Source organism: Nyctibius grandis, chromosome Z (assembly GCF_013368605.1).
Source record: "Nyctibius grandis isolate bNycGra1 chromosome Z, bNycGra1.pri, whole genome shotgun sequence".
Lineage (NCBI taxonomy): Eukaryota > Metazoa > Chordata > Aves > Nyctibiiformes > Nyctibiidae > Nyctibius > Nyctibius grandis.
The window spans coordinates 40,270,284-40,295,240 of record NC_090695.1 but is presented as its reverse complement, the minus strand read 5'-3'; the positions used below and the strand labels follow the sequence as shown (position 1 = coordinate 40,295,240).

At 41.1% G+C, this 24,957-nt stretch overlaps 1 protein-coding gene across 2 annotated transcripts in view; it reads left to right on the top strand.

The window, feature by feature from the left end:
* The window catches only part of PIP5K1B (phosphatidylinositol-4-phosphate 5-kinase type 1 beta), a 130,908-nt gene that overhangs the window by 62,696 nt on the left and 43,255 nt on the right, over positions 1-24,957 (top strand). Inside the window, exons 5-7 of one of the 2 annotated variants that reach the window (XM_068422568.1) lie at positions 5,111-5,228; positions 9,341-9,493; positions 11,267-11,566. In XM_068422568.1, the coding sequence (XP_068278669.1) occupies positions 5,111-5,228; positions 9,341-9,493; positions 11,267-11,566 (571 nt within the window). The remainder of the gene's footprint in view (positions 1-5,110; positions 5,229-9,340; positions 9,494-11,266; positions 11,567-24,957) is intronic. The other variant, XM_068422569.1, reaches the window with a different exon arrangement.

The following is a 24,957-nucleotide window of genomic DNA, read 5'->3' as shown; positions in this document are numbered from 1 at the left end:
TTATCCCACAGTACGAAAAAACCAAACACATGCCTATTTGTACAGGTAGCCTTCTTCTATAATGTGGGAAACAATTGCTCTCCTGAAATGATGTATAGGAAATGAACACACCAAAGCACTACCTGATCTGTGAGTATGTATATATTGGATACAGTTTGTAGAGTTTAAACATGTTTTGATGTGTTCTAAATGAGCAGCTTCATCCAAGAACAGTGAGACTGAGACTGGATACTCTTAGTTTCTAATATTGCGAGCATTTAATTTTAGACATTTTATTTTTATTTTAAGATTTAAAATTGAGTTGCTTTCATGTGAGAGAACTGAGGTGTTCTTCCTCTTCACTCTTTTTACAGTACATACAAGAAGGGTATACATGGGCCCACAACTACAGCATGGCTATTTCTTTTGTTAACAGCTACATCAGAGCCTATTAACATTGCTCTGTGATGAAGGCTAGCTACCAAGAGACGTGGCTAGCCTGCTCTACTCCTTCAGATAGGTGTGCTGTCTCCTGAGTACAGCCTACCGGGGTAAGACCATAGAAAAGAAAAGCTGCCAAGAAACATATCTGGGTGTCTTGTTTAGGAAATTTTTGCTAGTTGCACGGTTAGCCATAAAAAATATAATTAGTTTTAGTTCATTTTTAGTTTGATATTGCACTACCTACACTTTAAATCAACCCTCAGCATTTATTAAGAGACAGATTAAGATGCACATACTGTCATTTCTAGGTGTGATTGATTTAAAAAAAATTTTAAATGTACGTATTAAAGCAAACTTGCACAGTAAGCTTAATCTTCCCCCCCCCCCCAATCTTTTGCTTTTGTGTAGTCTTACAGCTACGGTTATTAAAATACCTCATAAGTTACAATTGCTTCCTAGTCTTTCCAAAGCCTATATTATTTGTCATAGCTTGTATACAGAGACTTGAATTCCTCAAGATTGCCAGAATCAAAGCTGGTATTAAAAGCCTTTATTTTTCCTTTTCTTTTTTTCCTGGTAGACCTGTACCCTAAACTATCTGAGAGGAAAATTACATGATTGTCTCATTTTTTTTTTTATAGAGTGCATTTCTATTATGTCCAAAGCTCCATTTTGCAGATTTTTTTTCAACAGATCACGGGTATTTTTCTTGTTCAACTTCAAAGACGTAATTGTACCCATGAAACACCAACTTCTAATCAAGCTAGGGAATACACAGTGCTTTGCTCATGTACTTTAATCCAGCCAGAGTGAAACGCACTTGTAAAATGTGCCAAGAAAATGTGGGGAGAAACAATGAAATACATTGTCAAGAGCTAATAGAGTGGAAGGTGAATAAATTCATGTCTAAATAAGGTAGAGACGTATTTACACCAAGTGTTCTGTACAGTGGAAGCTGTCCTTTTCAGGTCAGAGCAAGGACGTATTCGACCACAAGGAATTTGAAGGTTTTCCGTTACTGCAGGAAATTACTGGAAGTGAGGGTGCTTTTTCTGTTAAAAGTAGCAACAAGAAAACCTTACAAACTTTCTTCCAGAGAGGTAACCAAGAAATCTTAAATTTGTGCCAGGCTTGCTTCTTGCATCGCAGGAGAACTTACTGTTGGGATCCTGTAAACTATTCTATTAGGCAGTGAAGCTGAAACTAATTAATATGTTTAACAGAAATAGCAGGGTATGATAAAAAGCTCTGCAGACCTTTAGCTAAAGGGATTTTTTTTAATGATTTTACAAAGAATAAGGAAACTTGTCTGCACAGTGAGATTGACGATCATATCTGTAATAAAGTAAACTCATGTGCTCTAAATACATGGAATCGCCCTCTGTGTAGATGCTATTCCAAAATAATTGCACTCTTTTGCAGTTATTCTGGAATAAGTCTCCACTTACTATACATTGCCATCCACCTGCAGACCCAGTATTGGTCATTTGACTCCATATGCACTTACGAAATGGCTTGGACCCATGGTATTATCATAGCAAACCTCCTATCTTTATTTTAGCCTGGTGAAGTTCCAACAACAGTACATGCTTTGACACAGTAAGGACATGCACTCTACTGCCATGCTTTCACAAAAGTAGCTTTTGAGTTATGGCTGCAGAAAGCAGATTTATAAAGGTATTTATGTACTGAAAGGTAGGGATTTTTTATAAAGTTTAAATGATTAATATTCCCTGACAATGATGTGATGCTTCAGCAGAGAACACTCTTCTGTTCTTGTCTGCATCCTGCATCTTAGAACAATTAAATGCATCTACAAATATGCCCCCAGGTTCCCAGCGTAGCTGTATATTACCCCTGTGGTATCCTCATTGCACAAAAATTCAATGAGGTGCATCCAGCTATATAAAACTTAATATCAGACAAGACTGGCAGCATTCTGAGCAGCTGAAAGACCTTATAAGAAAAAGCATTAGCCAATCTTAACTGTAAAGAAAAACTACCGTCTTCAGCCTTGTATCCTATATTGGTTTCCATTTTTTACTGGAACAATTTTTTAATTTTTTCCATTTTTTAATGGAACAATAAAATACATGTGATTTGATTTTAATATCTTGGAGTTGCGATACGGTTGATTATAAAGTGATCAGACAAGTTCATCTTGGGGATACTGGTGGATGAGAAGCTCAACATGAGCCGGCAGTGTGCGCTTGCAGCCCAGAAGGCCAACCATATTCTGGGCTGCATCAAAAGAAGCATTGCCAGCAGGTAGAGGGAGGTGATTCTGCCCCTCTACTCTGCTCTCGTGAGACCCCCCCTGGAGTACAGCATCCAGCTCTGGAGCCCCCAACAGAAGAAGGACTTGGAGCTGTTGGAATGAGTCTAGAGGAAGGCCACGAAGATGATCAGAGGGCTGGAGCACTGCTCCTATGAGTAAAGGCTGAGAGAGTTTGGGGGTTGCTCAGCCTGGAGAAGAGAAGGCCACGGAGAGTCCTTTTTGCGACCTTTCAGTACTTAAAGGGGGCTTATGAGAAAGATGGGGACAAACTTTTTAGCACGACTTGTAGTGACAGGACAAGAGGTAATGGTTTTAAACTAAACGAGGGTAGATTCGGACTTAGATCTAAGGAAGAAACTTTTTACAATGAGGGTCGTGAAACACTGGCACAAGTTGCTCAAAGAAGTGGTAGATGCCCCATCCCTGGAAACATTCCAGGTCAGGTTGGATGGGGTTCTGAGCAACCTGGTCTAGTTGAAGATGTCCCTGCTCATTGCAGGAGGGTTTGACTAGATGACCTTTAAACGTCCTTTCCAACCCAACCTATTCTATGATTCTATTCTATGATTCATTAGGACTAGGCAGCCTTCAGTAGCTGTTAACCGTATGGTTTAGCACTCCAAGAAACAGCAGTATTCTAATGTCTTTGTATGTATCCTTGGTCATCCACAACCATCTTTTTATTTGTGATTTCCAGACAGAAATCAGATTGTTTTTTCCCTCCTTTAATTTTCTATTCAAGAGTCTGAAGTATATGCATTTCTGGAGCCTGAAAAGCTTGTTCTTCAGCTCACTGTTTAATCAGCAGCAGTTCAGTTCTGTTGGGTTTTGGTGGTAGGCATGCAGGGGCAGCTAGGTGGGTCAAGTTGATATCTGTCATCAAATTGTTATTAATGGATGGTGACAAGTTCATATGAGAAGCATTAATTGTACAGGATCAAAGCTCTTAAATATTTTCATGATATTTAATTTAGCCTTTGCAGGAATGTTGCTTAGAGTTATTACTTTTCAAATCTGTGTGAATTCCTAGATTTTTTCTTTTTATTTTTTTCTTTTTTTGTATACTTTGCACATTCTTATTGCCGAGCTTAGAGGTACATGCTGCATTTCTGAAGAATTTAGTTAAAGACTAAAGAAGTGTTGGAAGGGCTGATTTCGAACACTGTGTCAAGTCTTGGATTTTGTACTCATCTATTTATCAAACCATTCAGCGACTGACTAAACTTTGTCTTAAAGCTGTTCTTGTTTGTGTTGAAATTGTAGTGTAGAACTTTACTCTTCTGCTTAAAAGCCTTCTTTTAGTTTCCATCATAAATGAATCCACAGGCAGGTTTTATATGTTTCTTCTTCTGACAGCATTTTGCTGATGACCTTTTGCTTTAGCTTAAATCATGTAGTATTCATCTCAAGACTCATACAACTGCAGCCTAAAAATACAGTGAGGTGGTAAATATAAAACAAGGACAAGGAGTCTACAGTTATTTCTCACACACACACCCTAAAGAAAGACTATCTTCCAGGCTGGTCACCCTAGTAGTCTTTGTCTGTGCCTCTTCTAGTTTGTACCTTGCGTATAACTGCATACACTTTTCCAGAATTCCCCAAAGGGTCTGTACCCTGTGTTCCCATGTAACCAAAGGAATGTGTAAGCTAGTGCTGGTTTAGACTGAGGTGGAGTAAAATATGTAACATGGCAGGCAGACAAACCGAAAATCACTTTAAGGTCAGCAAAGCCAGAGTGGCTTCACAGTTCTGGACTGTACTGGACTGTAGCAAGAAAGAAAGAGATACCATAACTGCAGTTAGACTGCAGAAGAGACTAATGCAGAGGATGCCATTTCATAAATAAGGCTGAGCCAATCAATGTTTGCTGGCACCAAAAAACATACGTAGTCCTGCTTCCTTCCCACTGCTCTGGCCGCATGGTTCTGCCCTCTGTGTTGTGCTGTCCTTAGTGTCCATCTGACTCCCCTGCAAACCAATTCAGGTCACCAAGCTCATGTAAAGTTGTTTTGCTGCATTGACTTCCAAACTTCTTGCAAGAGCTTACATGAGGTGGGGTGACCCTTCCTGTGTCAGTAAGCTGTTAGACTGGCTTACCTTAGAGAGATATCAGAAGTTGTAGCATTAGTTTAAACCCAATCTTCTTGCAAATGGATATGGCTAGTGAAAATAGGCATTTCCTTTAAAGTGGGAGAAAGGAATGTGCTGGCAGTATTCTCTCTGTCACAGACATTTCTATTACACTGATTAATGGTGATAGGAAGTTTTGTCTGCATTTATGTCTCTTGTCTCAGAAGGCCAATGGTTGGGTTAGGCAGCTTTACAGTAAAACTAGCTGCAAGAAGGAAGTAGCTAAAAATTGCTCAGTAATAATTGGGTTTGGTTTATTTTTGTTTTTGTTTTCAGTGAAGGGAGCAATCTCACTCCTGCTCATCATTACCCTGACTTCAGATTTAAGACGTATGCACCTCTTGCCTTCCGCTATTTCAGAGAACTTTTTGGTATCAAGCCTGATGATTACTTGGTAAGAGCTTGCAGTTTTTCTTTGAGTTACAAATGATTATAATGTACACTAGTTTCATAGTGACAGAAGAGGATGCTTTAATGGTGCTCAAACAGGTAGTAAATTTTATGTATGGGGTGGTTTATAACTAGTGAACATTTTCACTGTTTTACCAAATTTTAATTCTTCATCTCTGAGACTATTCCTCTAAAAAACCTACCTTGTTAATTGACTAGCACAACTTGAGTATTACTGCTCATTTAGGTCATTGTTTCTAGACGAGTTATAATCAGTACTTGTGTGACTTCTACCAATTCAGTTCTAATAAAGTGCTCTTGTCTTACTTGCGTTATTTATTCACTTCATTAAAGAAGTGTTTGTCTGCAAATGTTCCCATCTAGCTTTGAGAAAAGTGGGTGGCAGGCCAAAAAAGAAGCATTTTAGAGTATCTCCTTTGTTCTATGTATTTTACAGTTTGAAGACTTATTCCTTCTCAGTATTCAGCTGTTTACCTGAGAAAAAAGTGATGCATTTGCTGCCATCATAAAAGCAGACTTTACTTGGTAGAACCACTTTGTACACTGCCAGGGATGAGGATCCACTATTTTACTTCTCCTGTAGTTCTGCTTTTGGAAGGGTAGTGTGAAAGCAAAGAGCGGAATTGTTTTCTAGATGTTTGCTTCATGTCTAGTTTGTCTCATGCTGATCCACCCAACAAATCAGGGTCCCAGTACAAGTTAGCAGTTTTGTACATGAGAGTTTTATCATTAACTTATTTTGAATGAGTTTTTAGATTTTTTTTGTTCCGTTATTGTTCCGTTACTGTTTCTTTAAAAACAAAAGAATTTGAAAGAGCTTGAATGAATAAAAAAGAAAAATTGATTAAATGGTGCTGAAACATTACTTAGTATGTTACTTCACTGACTGCTGTTGTGTTCAAGTGTATTATAAGGGGTTTTTTCCTTCTTGGACAATGAGCCTAAAAGCAAAACTTCGCTGGTTTTGCTTTTATTTACATTGAATGTGGGTGTCTGATTTTAGTTCTCTAGTACTATATATGGATTCGGTATTACTAGCCCTCATGACAATAGTTATATATAAAAACAGATCATTCCTTTGAATTACAGATGTTGGTAGCAGGGAGGTGCAGTTGGGTTGGAGTTTTATAAAGGTGTTATTAGTAATATGTTGTTTATCTATCTCCTTTTATGGACCTGGCGAAGACAAAGTATTTGGGCTGTGTTGCCAGCTGCTAAAAAGTCTGTACTTCCTAGAGTAAAGCTATGGTCACTTGCAACTTCTGTTCCATCTAAAGAAGCATTTGCGTTAGCATAAATTAAAGGTTATAGAAAGACTGCTTGCTGTTTATTAGAGATTTGTGACACTCAGCTTACAAAATGACTAATCGTTGAGGGAAATTCCCAGTAAAGGCAACTTGTTGCAGATTCTTTTTTGTCTTGGCACAGCAAAAGACACTAGTGATATGATTCCAAGGAAAAGGGGCAACTAAAAAAGCTAGTTTCAAGATTAAGTGCACCTTCTTTTCTTGAAAATGCAAAAGCAGATTTCCTTCAACAAATGGGTATTTTTGTGAAATATAGTTGGAATTTCAGTGTGCATTGTTGTAACTGATGCATGCCTTTGTTAGGGTTATACTTGCTCTGCAAACATGTTAAAATCCATGTCTGTCATTTCTGATTCTAAATGGGCATCCCTCTGCAATCAGAGCAGGTTGCAGTCCCTTTGCGGTCCAGGTGCAGATGTGATCAGAGGGGTACTATGACCATAAAACAAAACTATTTTTAGTTTGGGACTCTTTTCCCAATTGGTTATGAACAAAACATCTGTTTCAGAGTTTGCTCCCAGTAGCATGTGTCAGGGTTCTGACTGAACAGTCCCTCTTGTTTCTGTGAAATCTGGATCTGTCATGTAGTGACCGTAATTCCAAAGTACCTAAAACACTTTACTGTAACAATGCGCCAAGTGATTGTACAACTGTGGCTGAAGGGGAAGGGAAGTAAAGTAAAAAGAGGAGAAATTACAGCAAGCATATGTACATTTACACCATGAATTTGCAATGACACAGCCCAAAGATTTACAGTTTCACCATTTCCAAAGAGGTTGAGCAGTAATGCAATGTAGGAGTCAGACTGGATAACGAGGGTAAACACATTTGAACAGCTGGTAGAATTAAATTGTCACTGGAAGCCTCATGGAATACCGGCATTTTGCAGGGAAGCTTCTTGATCATAAAGTTCTTAACTGTCAGGGCCTTGGAGATTTTCTTACTTTTCAGTTTGGATTTGCCTTTCATAAGTGTCCAGTCAAAATTAGCTGGGCTCTTTGTATAGCAGGACTTGGTGGGTAGACTTTTATTTTACAGGAATGAACTCAACTGTAAAATGACCAGCACAGTATAGGTTAATAACTTGTGCTTATGCTGTACTGTTTTATTGAGCTTTAATGTTTTGGGTAATTAGTTTCAAATGCTTACAACAATGACAATTACTCATGAAGCTTTATATATTTTCTCAAGAAAAACACAGGGGTTGCAATACAACTGCTGATTCGCTCTGAAGGTCTGTAGTGTCACAGACCAGTATTGCTGTTCTATCTGTAGACAATTGCAACTATAGGATTAATAAGAAAGGTCTGTTGTATTAATTGGAACTGAGTGAACTGGAGAAGCAGGGAGAGAAACAGGAAACATTTTATAGCATGCAAAAGCCTCTTAAAAATTGCAAGCATGGGAAAAGCCTCAGCTGAAGCCAGAATAAGGAGATGCATTAAGGCAGTGGTTTGAGTCCATAGGAAGCATACTTCTTTAGTTCAAGTGCTCACAAAAGAACGCATTTATTAGATTTTCTGGTGTCACTTTTCTTTGCTATCACCACCTGCTGAAATCAATGGCAAGACTCCAGTTAAATTTAATGAAAGCTGTTTTCAACAAACAAAACTGTTTTTTTCCTGTGGAATTACTCAACTCATCTCAGGCAATGACCCAAAAAACCAGATATTTGCTACTGAAACAGTCCTTTTGTGCTGAGAAGACCAGAAGACATACTGCACTGCTAAGAATAATTCCCTGGTGCTTACACTTCTCACAATTCACATCTGGTGTAATTTTGTTTCTTTCAAAGACTGAAGCCTTAAAATATTGGACTGTACACTAGATCTCCAAGTATGTAAAACTGATGATATATAACAAAGGAAAAGAGTGTGTGAATGAAAGTTTAATGATATTATGTTTTAAACAAGATCCCGAGCTTAATATAAACGGATTTTTCTAGTTTTGAGCTTAGTGTCTCCTCTCCGTTTAGTTTGAATGAAGCAAGAAGTGTTCATTAATGGAGATTTAATAAATGTACGTTAACCTCCTTATGAGATCTGGTTCTACTAGTAAGGAATACTCCTTGGTGTCTTTTTCTCCTTAATGTGATCGTAATTATTACTGTCTCCCTGTGAAAGAGAAAGCCTGTCTAAGCTTCCAAAATAATGGTCCTCCAAAACCTAATTTTCCCTACTTACTGGTATTTAGTTTTTCTGTTTCAAGCAGTTTTCAATCAGAAAATTATATTAGCAGCAATACTGAGATTATTATTCTAGTGGTTTCAATCCCAATTTCATAGAAGAGGACTTGCTTATTTGTATGTAGTCAGAAACCTCTGCTCCCACTGTGTTTGTCTAACATCTTTATGTACCTGTTTCACAAATGGCTATGAAAAGCCACCAGTTGCAATGAAAATGTCACCTTCAGGCTTCTGACTCGAGAATTTGCAATGCTGACAGTGTGGGGATGGACTCTCTCCACCTCAAGCACTCACTCCACTCCAGGGAAAGTTCAGCTGGTGCAGTGGGATTTGAAGAGGGACCGTACGCTCAGCTGTTAACTGCTCTTCCATGGTTGTGCAGCGTGTCCTGGGCAGAGTGGAGTGTAACAGCTGCCGTGACAAATCTCAGCCAAATTACTGTGACCCAGCTTGCTGTACAGTAGTAGAGATGCTGCAGTTAAAGCCCATAGAATAAGCTCCCTGATTCTTCTGTGCCTCTTTGAACCCGTAGTTCTTCGTATTAAACTTGTGTTTGAGTAATGCGTGCATTGGCAGTGAAAAACAAATTTTTGTCTCTTCCAGTACTCAATCTGCAGTGAGCCTTTAATTGAATTATCCAACCCAGGTGCCAGTGGGTCCTTGTTTTTTGTAACTAGTGATGATGAGTTCATCATCAAAACAGTTCAACACAAAGAGGCTGAGTTTCTTCAGAAGCTCTTGCCAGGTTATTATATGGTAAGTAATTGAAGACTGTATTTTACCTGTATTTTTCCTGTTTCATGTCACACTTCTGAAGATTCAGTTTCATTTGTTGTCTTTTAATCTTTCATTTGCTTTATCTGTATTTTTCATAATATTTTTGACTTTTTTTACCTGTCTTTCAACTTCGTATCCCACACACCCATCAGAAAGAATAGATATAAATCAATAATATATTTAAGATAATAATTGCTGTTCTTTTAGTATTCAAGATGAAGCTGAATGTCATCTTCTGATTTGATACCAAACTTTACTTTTAATAAGCTAGTAAAAAAAAAGGTTTCTGAATTTCTAAGTCAACCTTTTTTCTCCATTTTTGTGTTTGTCTACCCTCTGCATTTCACTCAGAGTGGACAAAGAAACTAGACAAGTCAGTTTCACTTTTGTTTCTGGACTACTTCTAATTTCCATTTCTCTTGTATTAAAACAATGATGCGAAAAATATTTTTATCCGTATAATTTGTTCAAAACTCAATTTTTAAACAGAGCGTTTTGAGGGCTAACGCTAAGTCAATTGTATTGTTTTACGTGTGTCAGTCATCAGAAAGGAAAACCATTGATCTGAAGTAAGGAGAACTTAATTTTTTTCTTTTTTTTAAAAAAAAAAAAAAGCTACTCATATATATGAACAGAGATTCTTCTGGGTAGTATGCAGAATTTTGGCATATTAGGCCTGTGACTGACTTTCTTTTCTTTCTTTGCTTGCTTAAGTAAACACTTGAAAAGTTACCCTCTCACTTATACTAAAAATGAGGAATATTGTCATTATTACACAAAAGTAAGATAGATTCACTGTTTGTCTAAAAAAAATTACGCACTGACAGCATCAAAAAGAGCAATGGTGGCAGGTACTTTTTTTGTTGTTGTTTCTAATCATGATAATCAGGTCAGCATAAGTTTGAGTTATTATAAGTAAACATAAGGCCACTTTGCTTTGTTTCTGAGAACTTTATTCTCACTGCTACCATATGCAAGGGTTTCCAAAGTGCAAAACTTTAATCACTGTGATTATTTCCTATGAAACTACTTTCTTCCCATTGTTGTATGTTGTGACTTAGTAATTACGTCACAATCAATTTAAGTAGTTTTTCCCCTTCTTGCTTTTTCATGCCAAAAACTGAGAGCAGTTGTATTCAGAAGGAGGATTTTCGCTCTCCCATTTCTTATCCTCTCCTAGTTTAATTTTTTTGCCTGTTGTGGAATTTGGATTATTTCATGCTTTTCTGTTCTGATGGTCAGTTGTGGTTGTGTTATGACCTCACACTCCTGTGGAGACAACCTGGTCATTTGGCACTAACATTCAATGTGAAAAGCCTCATGGAGACAGGGGTTCTGTTTTTCAGAATCCGAGTCAAGGTAACGTGAACGACATTTGACCCAAACTCCTTCCAGCAGGTAGAATGCAAAGGTTGTTCAAGTCAGAATAAATAAATTAAATCTTCAGGATGCTTTTAGGTTTGATCTAGTCTGCTCTTTCATGGGATGTGATAACTGCATTTGTGCCAGCTTTCTCTTTAACTGCTCTGCTCTTGACCTGTATAAGTTCCTGGCAAAAAGGCAGTGTTTATGCTAGCTTTCTGATATACGGACCCACAAAGAAAATCAACGGGTCAAAGAAACTATGCTGAACAGGAAAACATATACAGTTTTCTTGGTGTTTATTAACATCCTTTGGTGTTAAAAAGAATTTTCTTAAGCATGGAATTTTATTGAAAATAGACATATTTAACAATATCTCTTTTGTTTTAGAATCTGAACCAGAATCCAAGGACTCTTCTACCCAAATTTTATGGGCTGTACTGCGTTCAGTCAGGAGGCATTAATATTAGAATTGTTGTAATGAACAATGTTTTGCCACGAGCCTTGAAAATGCGTTTCACATATGACTTGAAAGGCTCCACATACAAACGGAGAGCGTCAAGAAAAGAGAGGGAGAAGTCCAACCCTACATTCAAAGATTTGGATTTCTTGCAAGACATGCATGAAGGGTTGTATTTTGACTCTGAAACACACAACGCACTAATGAAAACACTACAGCGGGATTGTCGAGTGAGTAACAATTATTGACTATTTAAACTTCTGTGTTCACATCTGTTCTAGATTTACCTCAGCAAAACAAAGAGCAGGACGTGGCTTTGTACGTACTTTAACCTCCATTCCTTTTCCATGCAATTTAATTAGGAAAAACTATTAATGTCAAAGCACTGATGAAGCCTGTATTTTAGTTAAGCTGTTGGGATCTGAGATCATAGAATGGAATATCCTGAGTTGGAAGGGGGATCCATGAGGGTCATCGAGTTTAACTCCTGATGCCACACAGGGCAATCTAAAAGTTAAACCATATACCTAAGAGAGTTGTCCAAATACTTCTTGAACACCAACAACAGGCTTGGGGCCATGACCACTTCCCTGGGGAACTTGTTCCAGTGCTTGGCCACCCTTTCAGTGAAGAACATTTTCCTAATATCCAATCTGAACTTCCCCAATGCAACTTTAAGCCATTCCCTTGCATCCTATCACCAGGCACCAGAGATCAGCACCACCCTTTTTGACCCTGTCATGAGGAAGTTGTAGACAGCACTGAGGTAACCCACCCCTCAGTCTCCTCTTCTGTAAGCTGAACAAACCTAATATCTTCATCCGCTCCTCACAAGTCATCTCCTCTAGTCCTTCCACCATCTTGGTTGCCCTCCTTTGGACACATTCTGATATTTTTGTATCCTTATATTGTGGAGCCCAAAACCCAAAACTGCACTCAGTAGTCCAGGTGAGGCCGCACCAATGCTGAGTATAGTGGGACAATCACTTCTTTCAGCCAGTTTGGCTATACTGTGCTTAATGCACCCCAGGATGCAGTTGGCTGTTCTGGCCACAAGGGCACATTGCTGACTCATGATGCTTACCATCCATCATAACCCCCAGGTCCCTTTCTGCAGGGCTGTACCCCTGTTTGTCTGTACATCCAGGATTGCACTGATCCATCTGTGGAAAAGCAGATTAACATAGGAAAGTCATCCAGTAGAGTGGGTTTTTTATTGTTGTTCTTGCTTTCCATTAATTTGGAGATTTTAATTATTTTTCTCTAAAGCACAATAAATAGCCATGTGGTGCCATTGTTACATATTATAAACTTTATGTAGAGCTGCAAGCCCAGTACTGCTTCAGTAAGTCTGCCCCTTTTTAAGTTAACAAGAGCTAGGAAACTTAAATGGGGGAGGCGTGTCTGGTGACAGTGGTCTTAGTTCTGGAGCAACGTAATTTCTTCCTGAGATGAAAGATAGTGCTTAATGTCCACATAACATTTTCAAGGCAGGAGAAGGATACTTGCCATTGTCCTTTCAGAGGACCTCGGTGAATGGAATCAGTGCCTCTTGTGAGCTGGGAGAAGTGTTGGAAAATGGAATTTTTTCTGTAGCAAAGGTAAGAAAATATGAAGTAGGAAAAAGGGGAGTTATCCAGGTCTCAGAGTTTCACAAGATTCACAGGGGCTGTGGAAAGAAAAGATTGTCTTTGTCTGAGAGTTTCATAATAAAGCGGCAGAATGGGTAGACTGAACTCATCACACAGAAAAGAGGCATCCTGAGTTTGAGATCCTGAGTGTCTCAACTCTGAGAACATCAGAGTTTGTTGTTCGCTGCCACCTGTGGTGCAAGATGGAAGGCGTTGTTTTTGCACATGAATAGTACTTTTTGTTTAATTATCACAGAAGCCTGCAATGCCTTGTGCTTGGTTTGTAAAGCTGGGTGACCTAATGTTCAGCTGCATATTCAGGGTGAGACATTTAGCTAACACCACGCATTGTTCGTTCTGTAGCCTCTTGCAGTGAGCGTTTCCTGAGCTCCTGCCATGTGTGATAATGTAGAATGCATCAGTATGTCACATCTGGGGATCTGGATGCCCTTTTGTGCATCCCCCCACTTGTTGAAGGTTACTTACCCAGTCAAATCCTGGGGGGATCCATTGTATAGAAAATAATAAGCAAGAATCTAAAAGAGGGAACTGGACTGAAAAGTAAAAACAAGAATCAATCATTCAATTGCTACATATAAAGGACACTTACTGGTTCTTTGAAAGTATGGGTGAATTCTTGCTATGCGTTATTTGAGTCCTGAGCTAAACATCAGCTTTTTCAGTGCGTAATCTTAAATTAACAACTCTAAAGTTACTCTGGAGTTCTTAAAGGCCCAGCTAAATCTTAATATTAAAAGAAAAGAAGAAAATTATCTTTAAATAATCAGTGTGTATACATAAATACATATGTATACACTATGGTATAGTATGTGTCTGTATAAATATATGTACACACACTGAATGTTACATGTATATAACAAAAATTAGACTAGCGTTTTTTTCCCATTCAAATAAGTCTTACTCTGTTGTAAAACAAAGGGAGCAGACACTGTTACCTTTCACATAGCTGAATTTGCTCAACAAATGAGGTTGGATCTGACTGCTTGCCGTGTACTACTGCCTTTAGAAAGAATAGAAATACTCCATCAGTTTTGGGAAAAGGGCATCAGTTTTGCCACTGCTTTTTTTCTGTCCATATGGTATTTGGATGACTACTTAGGATGAGTGAATAATTGGCCTAGATTTTGTGGGCTTCAAAACTTGTCGTCTCATTTTCCTTTTACTCCAAAATGAGGAAGTTAATGTAGGTACTGGAATCAAAAATTCATTAAAGAAAGGAAATTTTTGATCTGGACAATATTTCAGGGCTAAGAAATTCTCTTCTGTGTGGCTTAAATTTGGATTATATTTTTGTTGCTCATATTTGCAATCAGAATCAGTAAGCTATGGTTTTTTGTCCTGCTTCTTTAATGTAAACATTCCCAGCTGGTAGCCCCTCTCCTTCTTAAGCCCTGTCACTAAGTGCAGAGGCCTGGCAGAACTTGTTGGTGATGACAAAGAAGGCACTGCGGACCTGCTGTGATCTGTCTACTGTCACTGTGTCACCCGCCCCATTCAGCAATGGGTCCACATTTTCCTTGGTCAGCCTTTTACCACTAATATAGCAGCAGAAGTTCTTCATTGTGCCCTTGATATCCCTTGCAAGTCTCAACTCTATCTGAGCTTTGCCTTCCTTGACAATAATTACCATCCCTTCATACCCAGGCAATGTTTCTCAATTCCTCCTTTGTAGACAGTCTGTCCTCCCCAATCCTGTATGATGCCTTTTCACACTCAAACTGTGCTGTTGCTTCCTTGCTTAGCTGAGCTGGCCTCCTGATTTATCTCCTCAGCTGACACAGAACATCTCATCAGCTGACACAGAGCTCCCTCCCAAGGGAAAGGTAGTAGTGGGTGCAGCAGTAGTGGACCACTGCTGGAGTATCAGTTCTTGTCTGTCACGCCTTCCTGCAGCTCTGATGAGGAGATGCATGATCTACCTAGTTAGAGAATGGAGCTGAGGGGCTTGTGGCAGTCTGTTGTGGGCTGGTGCCTCCAGTAGGCACTCCAGGTTGTCTGCTTTGGGACAGGTACAAATTGATAGCGTTCTCCAGCTCCTGCATCCCCTGCTTATTATGTTCACACTCAAGGTGACAGGATCTGAAAGCTCTGCTCACATACCATTTTGCACTTTTTGCGCCTTAGCTAGACAGAGGAGTGTAACGTTACAGTGTTCTAAAGATGTATTCCCGAGTTTATCGTACAATACAATGCACACAATTGAAAATTTGAACTAGCTTTCAAATTCCAGACTGTTGCTGAGACTTACTATAGCTATCCTATCCTTGCCAGCAGGCACTGGGGGACACACTACAGGCAAACGGTACAAAAAAAAAAAAATTTCACTTGCCTGACTACATTTCCTAAAAATCTTTGCTTTGAAGCCTTATTCGCTTCAGAGTGCCTTAATTTGTAAAGCCAATGTGCCTGTATTTTGTATAATCACAGAATCACAGAATCACAGAATGTTAGGGATTGGAAGGGACCTCGAAAGATCATCTAGTCCAATCCCCCTGCCGGAGCAAGATTGCCTAGACCATATCACACAGGAACGCGTCCAGGCGGGTTTTGAATGTCTCCAGAGAAGGAGACTCCACAACCTCTCTGGGCAGCCTGTTCCAGTGTTCAGTCACCCTCACCGTAAAGAAGTTTTTCCTCATATTTAAGTGGAACCTCCTGTGTTCCAGCTTGCACCCATTGCCCCTTGTCCTGTCAAGGGATGTCACTGAGAAGAGCCTGGCTCCATCCTCATGACACTTGCCCTTTACATATTTATAAACATTAATGAGGCCACCCCTCAGTCTCCTCTCCTCCAAGCTAAAGAGACCCAGCTCCCTCAGCCTCTCCTCATAAGGGAGATGTTCCACTCCCTTAATCATCTTCGTGGCTCTGCGCTGGACTCTCTCTAGCAGTTCCCTGTCCTTCTTGAACTGAGGGGCCCAGAACTGGACACAATATTCCAGATGCGGCCTCACCAGGGCAGAGTAGAGGGGGAGGAGAACCTCTCGTGACCTGCTAACCACACCCCTTCTAATACACCCCAGGATGCCATTGGCCTTCTTGGCCACAAGGGCACATTGCTGGCTCATAGTCATCCTGTTGTCCACTAGGACCCCCAGGTCCCTTTCCCCTACGCTGCTCTCCAACAGGTCTGCCCCCAACTTGTACTCGTACATGGGGTTGTTCTTGCCCAGATGCAGGACTCTACACTTGCCCTTATTATATTTCATTAAATTACTCCCCGCCCAACTCTCCAGCCTGTCCAGGTCTCTCTGAATGGCTGCGCAGCCTTCCGTTGTGTCAGCCACTCCTCCCAGTTTTGTGTCATCAGCGAACTTGCTGACAGTGCACTCTATTCCCTCATCCAACTCATTAATGAATATATTGAATAGTACTGGTCCCAGTACCGACCCTTGAGGGACTCCGCTAGACACAGGCCTCCAACTGGACTCAGTCCCATTGACCACCACTCTCTGGCTTCTTTCCTTCAGCCACTTCACAATCCACCTCACTACCCGATCATCCAGACCACACTTCCTCAGTTTAGCTGCAAGGATGCTGTGGGAGACCGTGTCAAACGCTTTACTGAAATCGAGATAGACCACATCCACAGCTTTACCGTCATCTATCCACTGGGTTACGTCCTCATAAAAGGCTATCAAGTTGGTTAAGCATGACTTCCCCTTGGTGAAGCCATGCTGAGTGCCCCTAATGATCCCCCTATCCTTGATGTGCCTAGAGACAGCACCAAGAACAAGTTGTTCCATCACCTTTCCGGGGATGGAGGTGAGGCTGACCGGTCTATAGTTACCCGGGTCCTCCTTCTTGCCCTTTTTGAAGACTGGAGTGACATTCGCTTTCCTCCAGTCCTCAGGCACCTCTCCCGTTGCCCATGACTTAGTAAAGATGATGGAGAGTGGCCTAGCAATGACTTCCGCCAGCTCCCTCAGCACCCGCGGGTGCATCCCATCAGGGCCCATGGATTTATGGACGTCCAGATTGCTTAATTGGTCCCTGACCCAGCCCTCATCTACCAAGACAGATTCCTCCTCTATCCTGACTTCTTCTGGGGCCTCAGGGGTCCGGGGCTGCTCAGGACAGCCTCCAGCAGTATAGACAGAGGCAAAGAAGGCATTCAGTAACTCCGCCTTCTTTTTATCCTCTGTCTCCAGGGCCCCCACCTCATTCATCAGTGGGCCTACATTGCCTCTAGTGTTGGTTTTACCTGCAATGTATTTGAAGCCCTTTCTGTTGTCCTTGGCCTCTCTTGCAAGGTTTAATTCCAAGGAGGCCTTAGCTTTCCTAGTTGCCTCCCTACATCCTCTAACAACAGACTTATATTCCTCCCAAGTGGCCAGCCCCTCCTTCCATGATCTGTACACCCTCCTCTTCCACTTGAGTTTGCCCAGCAGTTCCCTGTTTAACCATGCAGGTCTCCTGGTACCCTTCCTTGACTTCCTACCTGTTGGGATGCTCTGATCTTGAGCTCGGAAGAAGCAGTCCTTGAATGCTAACCAACTATCTTGGGTCCCCTTACCTTCTAGTACCCTGTCCCATGGGATTTCCCCTGGCAATTGCTTGAAAAGGCCAAAGTTGGCCCTACTGAAGTTCAGGGTTGTGATTCTGCTAGCTATTCTGTTCCTGCCACATGAGATCCTGAACTCTACCATCTCATGGTCACTACAACCAAGGCTGCCCTCAACCTTCACCTCTTCAACCAGACCCTCCTTGTTAGTGAGGATCAGATCCAGCAGCGCTCCTCTCCTAGTTGGCTCATCCACCATTTGCATCAGAAAGTTATCATCAACGCACTGGAGGAACCTCCTGGACTGGGGATGGCTGGCTGAGTAGGCCTCCCAGCAAATATCAGGGTAGTTGAAATCCCCCATGACAACCAGGCCCTGTAATTGCGAGACTGCTCTCAGCTGCCTGTAGAAGGCCTCATCACCGTCCTCATCCTGATCCGGTGGCCTGTAATAGACACCCACAACAGTATCACCCCTGCCAGCCTGCCCCTTAATTCGCACCCACAAACTCTCAACTCGCTCCTGATCCGCCCCTGGACAGAACTCAATACATTCTAGCTGCTCACTCACATAAAGAGCAACTCCACCACCTCTCCTTAGTGGCCTGTCTTTCCTGAACAGGACGTAGCCATCCATGACCGCATTCCAGTCATGCGAGGCGTCCCACCAAGTCTCTGTAACTGCCACTAAATCATAGCCCCCCGACCGAACACGGATTTCCAACTCCTCCTGTTTATTCCCCATGCTGCGTGCATTGGTGTACAGGCATTTCAGGGAGCGAGCTGAGCACACCGATTTCACCCCAGGGGGATGGGAGGCCTCCTGGTCTACCTCAACACTAGAGCATTGCCCCAGTGGTGCAAGCCCAGCTACTACCCCATCCCCCTTCGAATCTAGTTTAAAGCTCTCCGAATGAGCCCTGCTAATTCCTGTCCCAGAACCCTTTTGCCCCTACGACATAAACCTTTCCCATGTATTACCGTCACGCCTGGTGTCTTACAAAACCAGCCATTATCAAAGAACCCAAAGCCCTGCCTGTAGCACCAGTCTCGTAGCCAGGCATTAATAGAGAGAATCCTACTATTCCATCCCACGTCATCACCTGAAAATGGAAGGAGGGAGGAGAAAACAACTTGTGCCCCAGACTCTTTCACCAACTGTCCTAGGGCCTTGTAGTCTTTCTTCATCCCCCTCAGACTATGGGATGCAGCTTCTTCCCCACCTGTCTGGAAGATCAGCAGGGGGTAGTAGTCTGTGGCCTTCACCAGGTTGGGGAGTTGTCTGGTGATATCCCTGATTCAGGCTCCAGGCAGGCTGCAGACCTCCCTGTGATGGGGGTCAGCTCTGCATATTGGGCCCTCAGATCCCTTTAGGAAGGAGTCTCCAACCACTAAAACTCTTCTCTTCTTCCTTGTGGAGGAGGTAGCTATACACCTGTCAGGTTTTTCTGACTGTGGTGGGACCTCTGATATAGGTTGCCTCTCCACCACATCCCCATTGGACCAGCTGTATTCCACTAGGGCTTCATATCTATTGCTCAGAGGCACCTGTGGAGGCAAGGTAGGCAAGGAGGGCACTCGCCTTTTGCCACAGCCATAGACTTGCCTCCACTCACTCCTCTCCTCTAGGTTATTGTTTTCCACCTGAGAGGGGCAGAGTACAGGGGTCCCTCGATCCTGGGAGCTCTCCAGCAGGTGCTCCCATTTTCGTTGCAGGGAGGGCAGAGCCTGGCTCCACCAGTCTATCTCCATTTCAGCCTCCCGAATGCTCCTAAGCCTTTCTACTTCGGCTTGAAGCCTTTCAACCTGGCTTTGCAGCTGTGCCGCTCGGCCGAGCAGATCATCTACCTGCTGACAGCACACACAGCCCCCTGACACCACAGAGACGCTGTATCATTCCCTGCAGCCGGCAACCTGCACCATCGCCTCCTTCCATGGGAGCTCTGTCTGGGTTCCCACATCTATTTTGGTCTTCTTCCACCGGGTAGATACCATTGTTCTTTCACTGAGCTGGGAAATACCTGTTGGTGACCCCCCTGGTTCACAGCTCCTTGGCGCCTTCGTCGCCTTGTGCACTGGGAGGGAGTCAGTGCCCTCCCCAACGAGCTGCAAACGACTTCAGCCTCTCCTGCCCTGGGACACACCCAGTCACTGCTGACTCACACAGTCACTGCTGAGTCTCTCTCTCCCTTCTGGGCAGGGAGTCCCTGCCCTCCAGGGGTAAGTACTGAGAGTATTGGAAGGTAGTTTCAATAGCTGTGATTTAGTTTTAGTAATCATGCTGTTAGCTGCTCTGATCATTGTATAAAATTATGAATTATTAAAGAATAGAGCAGATGCTCCAATTTCCAAATAAAGTTAATCTTATAAATATTAACAGAAACAGTTCTGGTCATGAATGAGACCAGGAATTAAAAGCTTTATGGCACTTAGGCAAGTACTAAGTAAAAACAAAGTCAGTAAAGACATTAAAGACAGTTTAAAGTACATTTGGTGTTTTCTTTTTTTTTTTCTCTTGTGGTTTTTTTTGTGTTTTTCTCTTTCCATCTCCTGCTGAGTCCAAGAGAAAAGAAAATCAAAAAGGGCTAAAAGGAGGAGTGCATGTAAATGCAGTTAGCTCTATTAACTAGACAAATGGAAAAAAAATTTCCAAGTATTGTTCCTCTTGCTCTTTACTTTGCTTTTAATGTCTAATTAGTAAGATGTTTACCTGTATGGACTCAGATAACCTCTTTTTGTCAGTCAGTGGTCAATTCCCAGTATTTCTTCCTCCTCTTGTGTAACACTTTTTCATGTATATAAGTATCAGAGATGAAAAAACTATCTGTGCAAATCAAACAGTATTTATTTATCCTGAAATTTGGGATAAAATTCCCCAGGGAAATTGCGAAGACATAATATTGTAAAAACTGAACTTAAGATTTATTCCCTGTATTTAAAAAAGTGGGGAAAACGTGAGCTAGAGTTTACTGATCTTCATTTGTTACTTAAGGATGACTTTTTTCTTAATGGAAGCATATTTAAGAGCTGGCATATAAACTCAAGACTAGTTCTTCTCAGTTAACTTGCTGACCTTAGGGATCCTGTGACACCTGTCACGTTTAAAACTACATTAACAAATGTTGTTTTGCACAAACAGGCAAGGCAACTCACTGTAAAACTAGGTAATTTTGTCTTGCAATAAGTAATTAGATTTTCTGTCTCAATAGGAAGAATATTTTTCGAGCTATCAGTTTAAGTGCTAATGACCTACAAGTACACAAAGTATGCATGTCTTATGATTTCTTGCTGGAGATATCTCTTCCAAATTCATGAGGGTGGAAAAATAAGTTTCTTCTCTCTGTAAATACAGCTATTTCTAAGAAGTGTGATTCAAATAATCTTTGCTGTTTCCTTTTTCACCTCTTTCCTTAAGGCAGGTCTTACTGCAGATGAGGAAACCAAAACATTTCCTGATGGATGAAGACTGACTCGATGTGTTCCCTCTGTGGCAGAACACTTAATTTTTATAGTGTATTTTTGCATTAGAAAATTATGAGAATGATTAGATGCTTCATAGGAGTATTGTCAGAATCATTTAGGGAATATCTCCACACTGTCTGTAGGATTAAAGTTTGTGAACACCATTTTTTGTCTGGTGGTCAGAGTAGGAGTTCAAGTCATGTTGGTTTTATTTTTTTTTTTCATTGCTTAAAATTTTTCAAGACAGGAAGGACAAAATGCATTGCTGCTAAGACTTTTAAGTAGAATTAGAAACCAAACAACAGAATTCAGCTTTTTGTATTATGGGATTTCCCTTCTGAAAATTTTAAATGGAAACTGAGCCTATTTATTCCAAAGTTGCACTTCAACAGAATTATTTTTATTCGTTTGATGCAATACTGTTACGGTTTTTGTTTTGGTTTTTTTTTTTTTCCTTTTTCAGACATTCAGTAGCAATGGTTGGAAATGATCCTGATGCTGGCAAAAAAGCATAGTTCATTAGGGTTGTTCTCTACATGTATGAGAATTTCATGCAAGTGTTGAGGAATGTTCTAAACAAAAGGATGTGGTTACCCATTTTTCATTTCTAAGTTAACATTAGAACAATTAATATATTGATATCACAGAATCACAGAATCAACCAGGTTGGAAGAGACCTCAGGGATCATCGAGTCCAACCGTTGCCCTTGCACCACCCTGTCAACTAGACCATGGCACTAAGTGCCATGTCCAGTCTTTTCTTAAACACATCCAGAGATGTTGACGCCACCACCTCCCTGGGCAGCCCATTCCAATGTCTAATAACCGTTTCTGTAAAGAAATTCTTCCTGATGTCCAACCTGAACCTCCCCTGGCGAAGCTTGAGGCTGTGTCCTCTTGTCCTATCGCTAGTTGCCCGGGAGAAGAGGCCAACTCCCACTTCACTACAACCTCCCTTCAGGTAGTTGTAGACTGCAATAAGGTCACCTCGGAGCCTCCTCTTCTCCAGGCTAAACAACCCCAGCTCCCTCAGCCGTTCCTCATAGGTCAGACCCTCCAGACCTTTCAGCAGCTTGGTCGCCCTCCTCTGGACTCGCTCCAACACCTCAACATCTTTCTTGAAGTGCGGGGCCCAGAACTGAACACAGTACTCAAGATGCGGCCTCACCAGTGTCGAGTACAGAGGGACGATCACTTCCCTAGACCGGCTGGCTACACTATTCCTAATAGAGGCCAGGATGCCATTGGCCTTCTTGGCCACCTGGGCACACTGCTGGCTCATGTTTAGCTGGCTGTCGATCAGCACCCCCAGGTCTCTTTCCGCCGGGCCGCTTTCTAACCCCTCTTCCTCCAGCCTGGAGCGCTGCATGGGGTTGTTGTGGCCAAAGTGTAAGACCCGGCACTTGTTCTTGTTGAATCTCATGCCGTTGGTCTCGGCCCATCTATCTAACCTGTCCAGATCCCTCTGTAGGGCCTTCCTACCCTCCAGCAGATCAACACTCCCACCCAGCTTGGTGTCATCTGCAAATTTACTGAGACCTTGTATGATCGAATTTATTCACGGGATTTTTCAAAACCCAGGGGTTTTGTTGGTTTTCTTGTCTTTTTTTCTACCTCAGAGGGTCTACACAGATTATTCTTTGGTCCAAATAATTTCAGTGACCCATTCTACAGCATGTCCTTACAAACAGTAGTGTTGGCACAACTTGGAGTATTGAACTGCAGCATACGGCAGAAATATTAGAATGCATGGCATGGAGGTGGAGAATGTGCTAATCTTAGATGAAGGTCCTCTGTCAGAAATGGTAGTTTGAGGAAAATGGACATGGAATGATACTGCAGTTCTCTTGTATCTTTACATATTATCACTTCTGTAGTATCAATTGAAATTCCAAATTTCTCTTTACTTCTACTTTGAAAATCAGAAACCAGATTGTAATTTTTAGGAGTGTTAGTTAACAGAATTCTTGAAACATATTGTTGAAATGGGAAGTAACTCCACATATGCTTTGGGCGGGTTGGTGATTTATTTTCTTGGGATAGATTGTTTCTAAACCAGACCCATCACTAGGCATTTGACATTCGCGCACTTGTTTCTAAGAAAGGCTTATTTTGCGAGATAGTACTCTGTTTTGTGGGATTTTTGTGTATCTCCTTATGTTGGAGAGTAATTATCGATTTGGTGTAAGATCGGTCATCTTTCTGTTATGTTAGTTCCTATGTCCCTTTTCCAAAATGCTTGTAGGAGAGGAAATGCTTGCTTGCATGGTTATCCATTTAGTTTTTGCGTTTCATAAACTTGTGAGATTATATTTTTTTGAGTAGCATTATCCTTGATTCTTTTATGAAAATGACCTGCTGACTTGAGTTGTTCTGCATGGTTAGCAACGTGAGTGCAGATTTCTCTGTCAGACAGTACACAGGTTGGGCTGCATCTAAAAAAAGAAATTCAATGGCAGAAATACTTGCTTTGCTCTATTAGTCACTGGCTGCGACAGCTGAGTGTAACCATGTCTAAGATGATTCACAGAATGCTTTAACATCTGATTATCTCTGAGAAAAGAAAATCTGGTTCAAGGAGTTATTTTTCCATGTTCTGAAACAACGTATTTTGTGATGCCATTTCACTGGGTTTTTTATGTTGGGTATGAAAGCAAAATAGTGCTTAAGGCTAGAATGGGATGAGTGATGCTTGCCATCTGGAAGTTGTTAGAGCAGCTAAAGCCAACCTTGGAATTAGTCATTGGTGACCAAGTGACAACGTTGTGTTGACAGAATTTGTGTAGCTAGTGAAATAACACATATATAAATACAAACGAGATGAACAATTTAATGTTGAGTTAATGAACTGAACATTTACTTGTCATTATCAAATACAACACTAAATCATCCTGTACTAACAAATAAAAATATCCTTCCTGAAATCTACCAGTGCCATTTTGCTAGCAAGGTGCATTTCAGAGTGGTTACATGAGTAAAGGTTGAATTTCTGTCATGTAAACTACACAAGGGTTGAATTTCTGGGAGTTAATGTCAATTTCTAGTGATCTCACATGGATGACCTCAGGTGTTTAACAGGGCTTTCTCATTTTGCTATGAATATAGCCCTTTAATACTGTGATTTGTTTGAGTGTTTTTTTCATTAGATTCAGATCTCATTTTGGTACCTTTGTATCAAAAACTTGCTGCTGCTTCTCAAAAGTTGTTCCATCTAAAATCATCAAAGCTACTTGTAAGCAACCCTCGACCCAGAAAAAGGCTTATGCCTTTTTGTGTTTTCATAGGATGCTGCATGTTCAGAATGCAGGTGCTGCATTCTGTAGCTTTTCGTTGGTGAACCACATTAATTTGTACAACTGTGTGTACAAAATGTTACAAAATCATCAAATCATGATTTGATATTTTAAATATTAATGATGATACATATGTAAGAGCCCTTCAGATACATTCAGCTGGAAATCTCACTGACTGAAGTAAAATTTCTGTCTTAATACAGACTGAAGAGTTTGACACGAAGTAAGTTTTTGTTGAATGCTAATGTTTGAGATTCTTCCTTGTTGTTCTGGTTAATTATTTCTTATCAGAATTTTCCTTAGAAAGAAATAGGGTAGTAAAACATGCTTAGATCTGGTCAAAAGATGTGTATTTGCATTAGGAGTGGCTGATTTGGTTTTCGAATTTTGAACAGGAGGTAATCAGAACTGTGTATCAAACCAGTAGGCAGACGGAGGGGCAGATCATATGATGATAACCTGAAGATACTTTGTAGACTGGACAGTCCTGCCTCTGAGTAGGACCACGAATAGGGTGTCCAGGGGACGAGGGCTAGGGTTCATATCATATGCTATGTGCTGTTTGTACTGCAGCTAGTCCGTTGGATGTGCAGGTGTTTCAATTTCATAATGAACTGGAATAACAAAATAGCTGCTTGTTTTTATGATGTTTTTCTGTAATCCCAGAACAAAGTCATAAACAGTCAAAGAGATTTTTAGTCCATCGTATA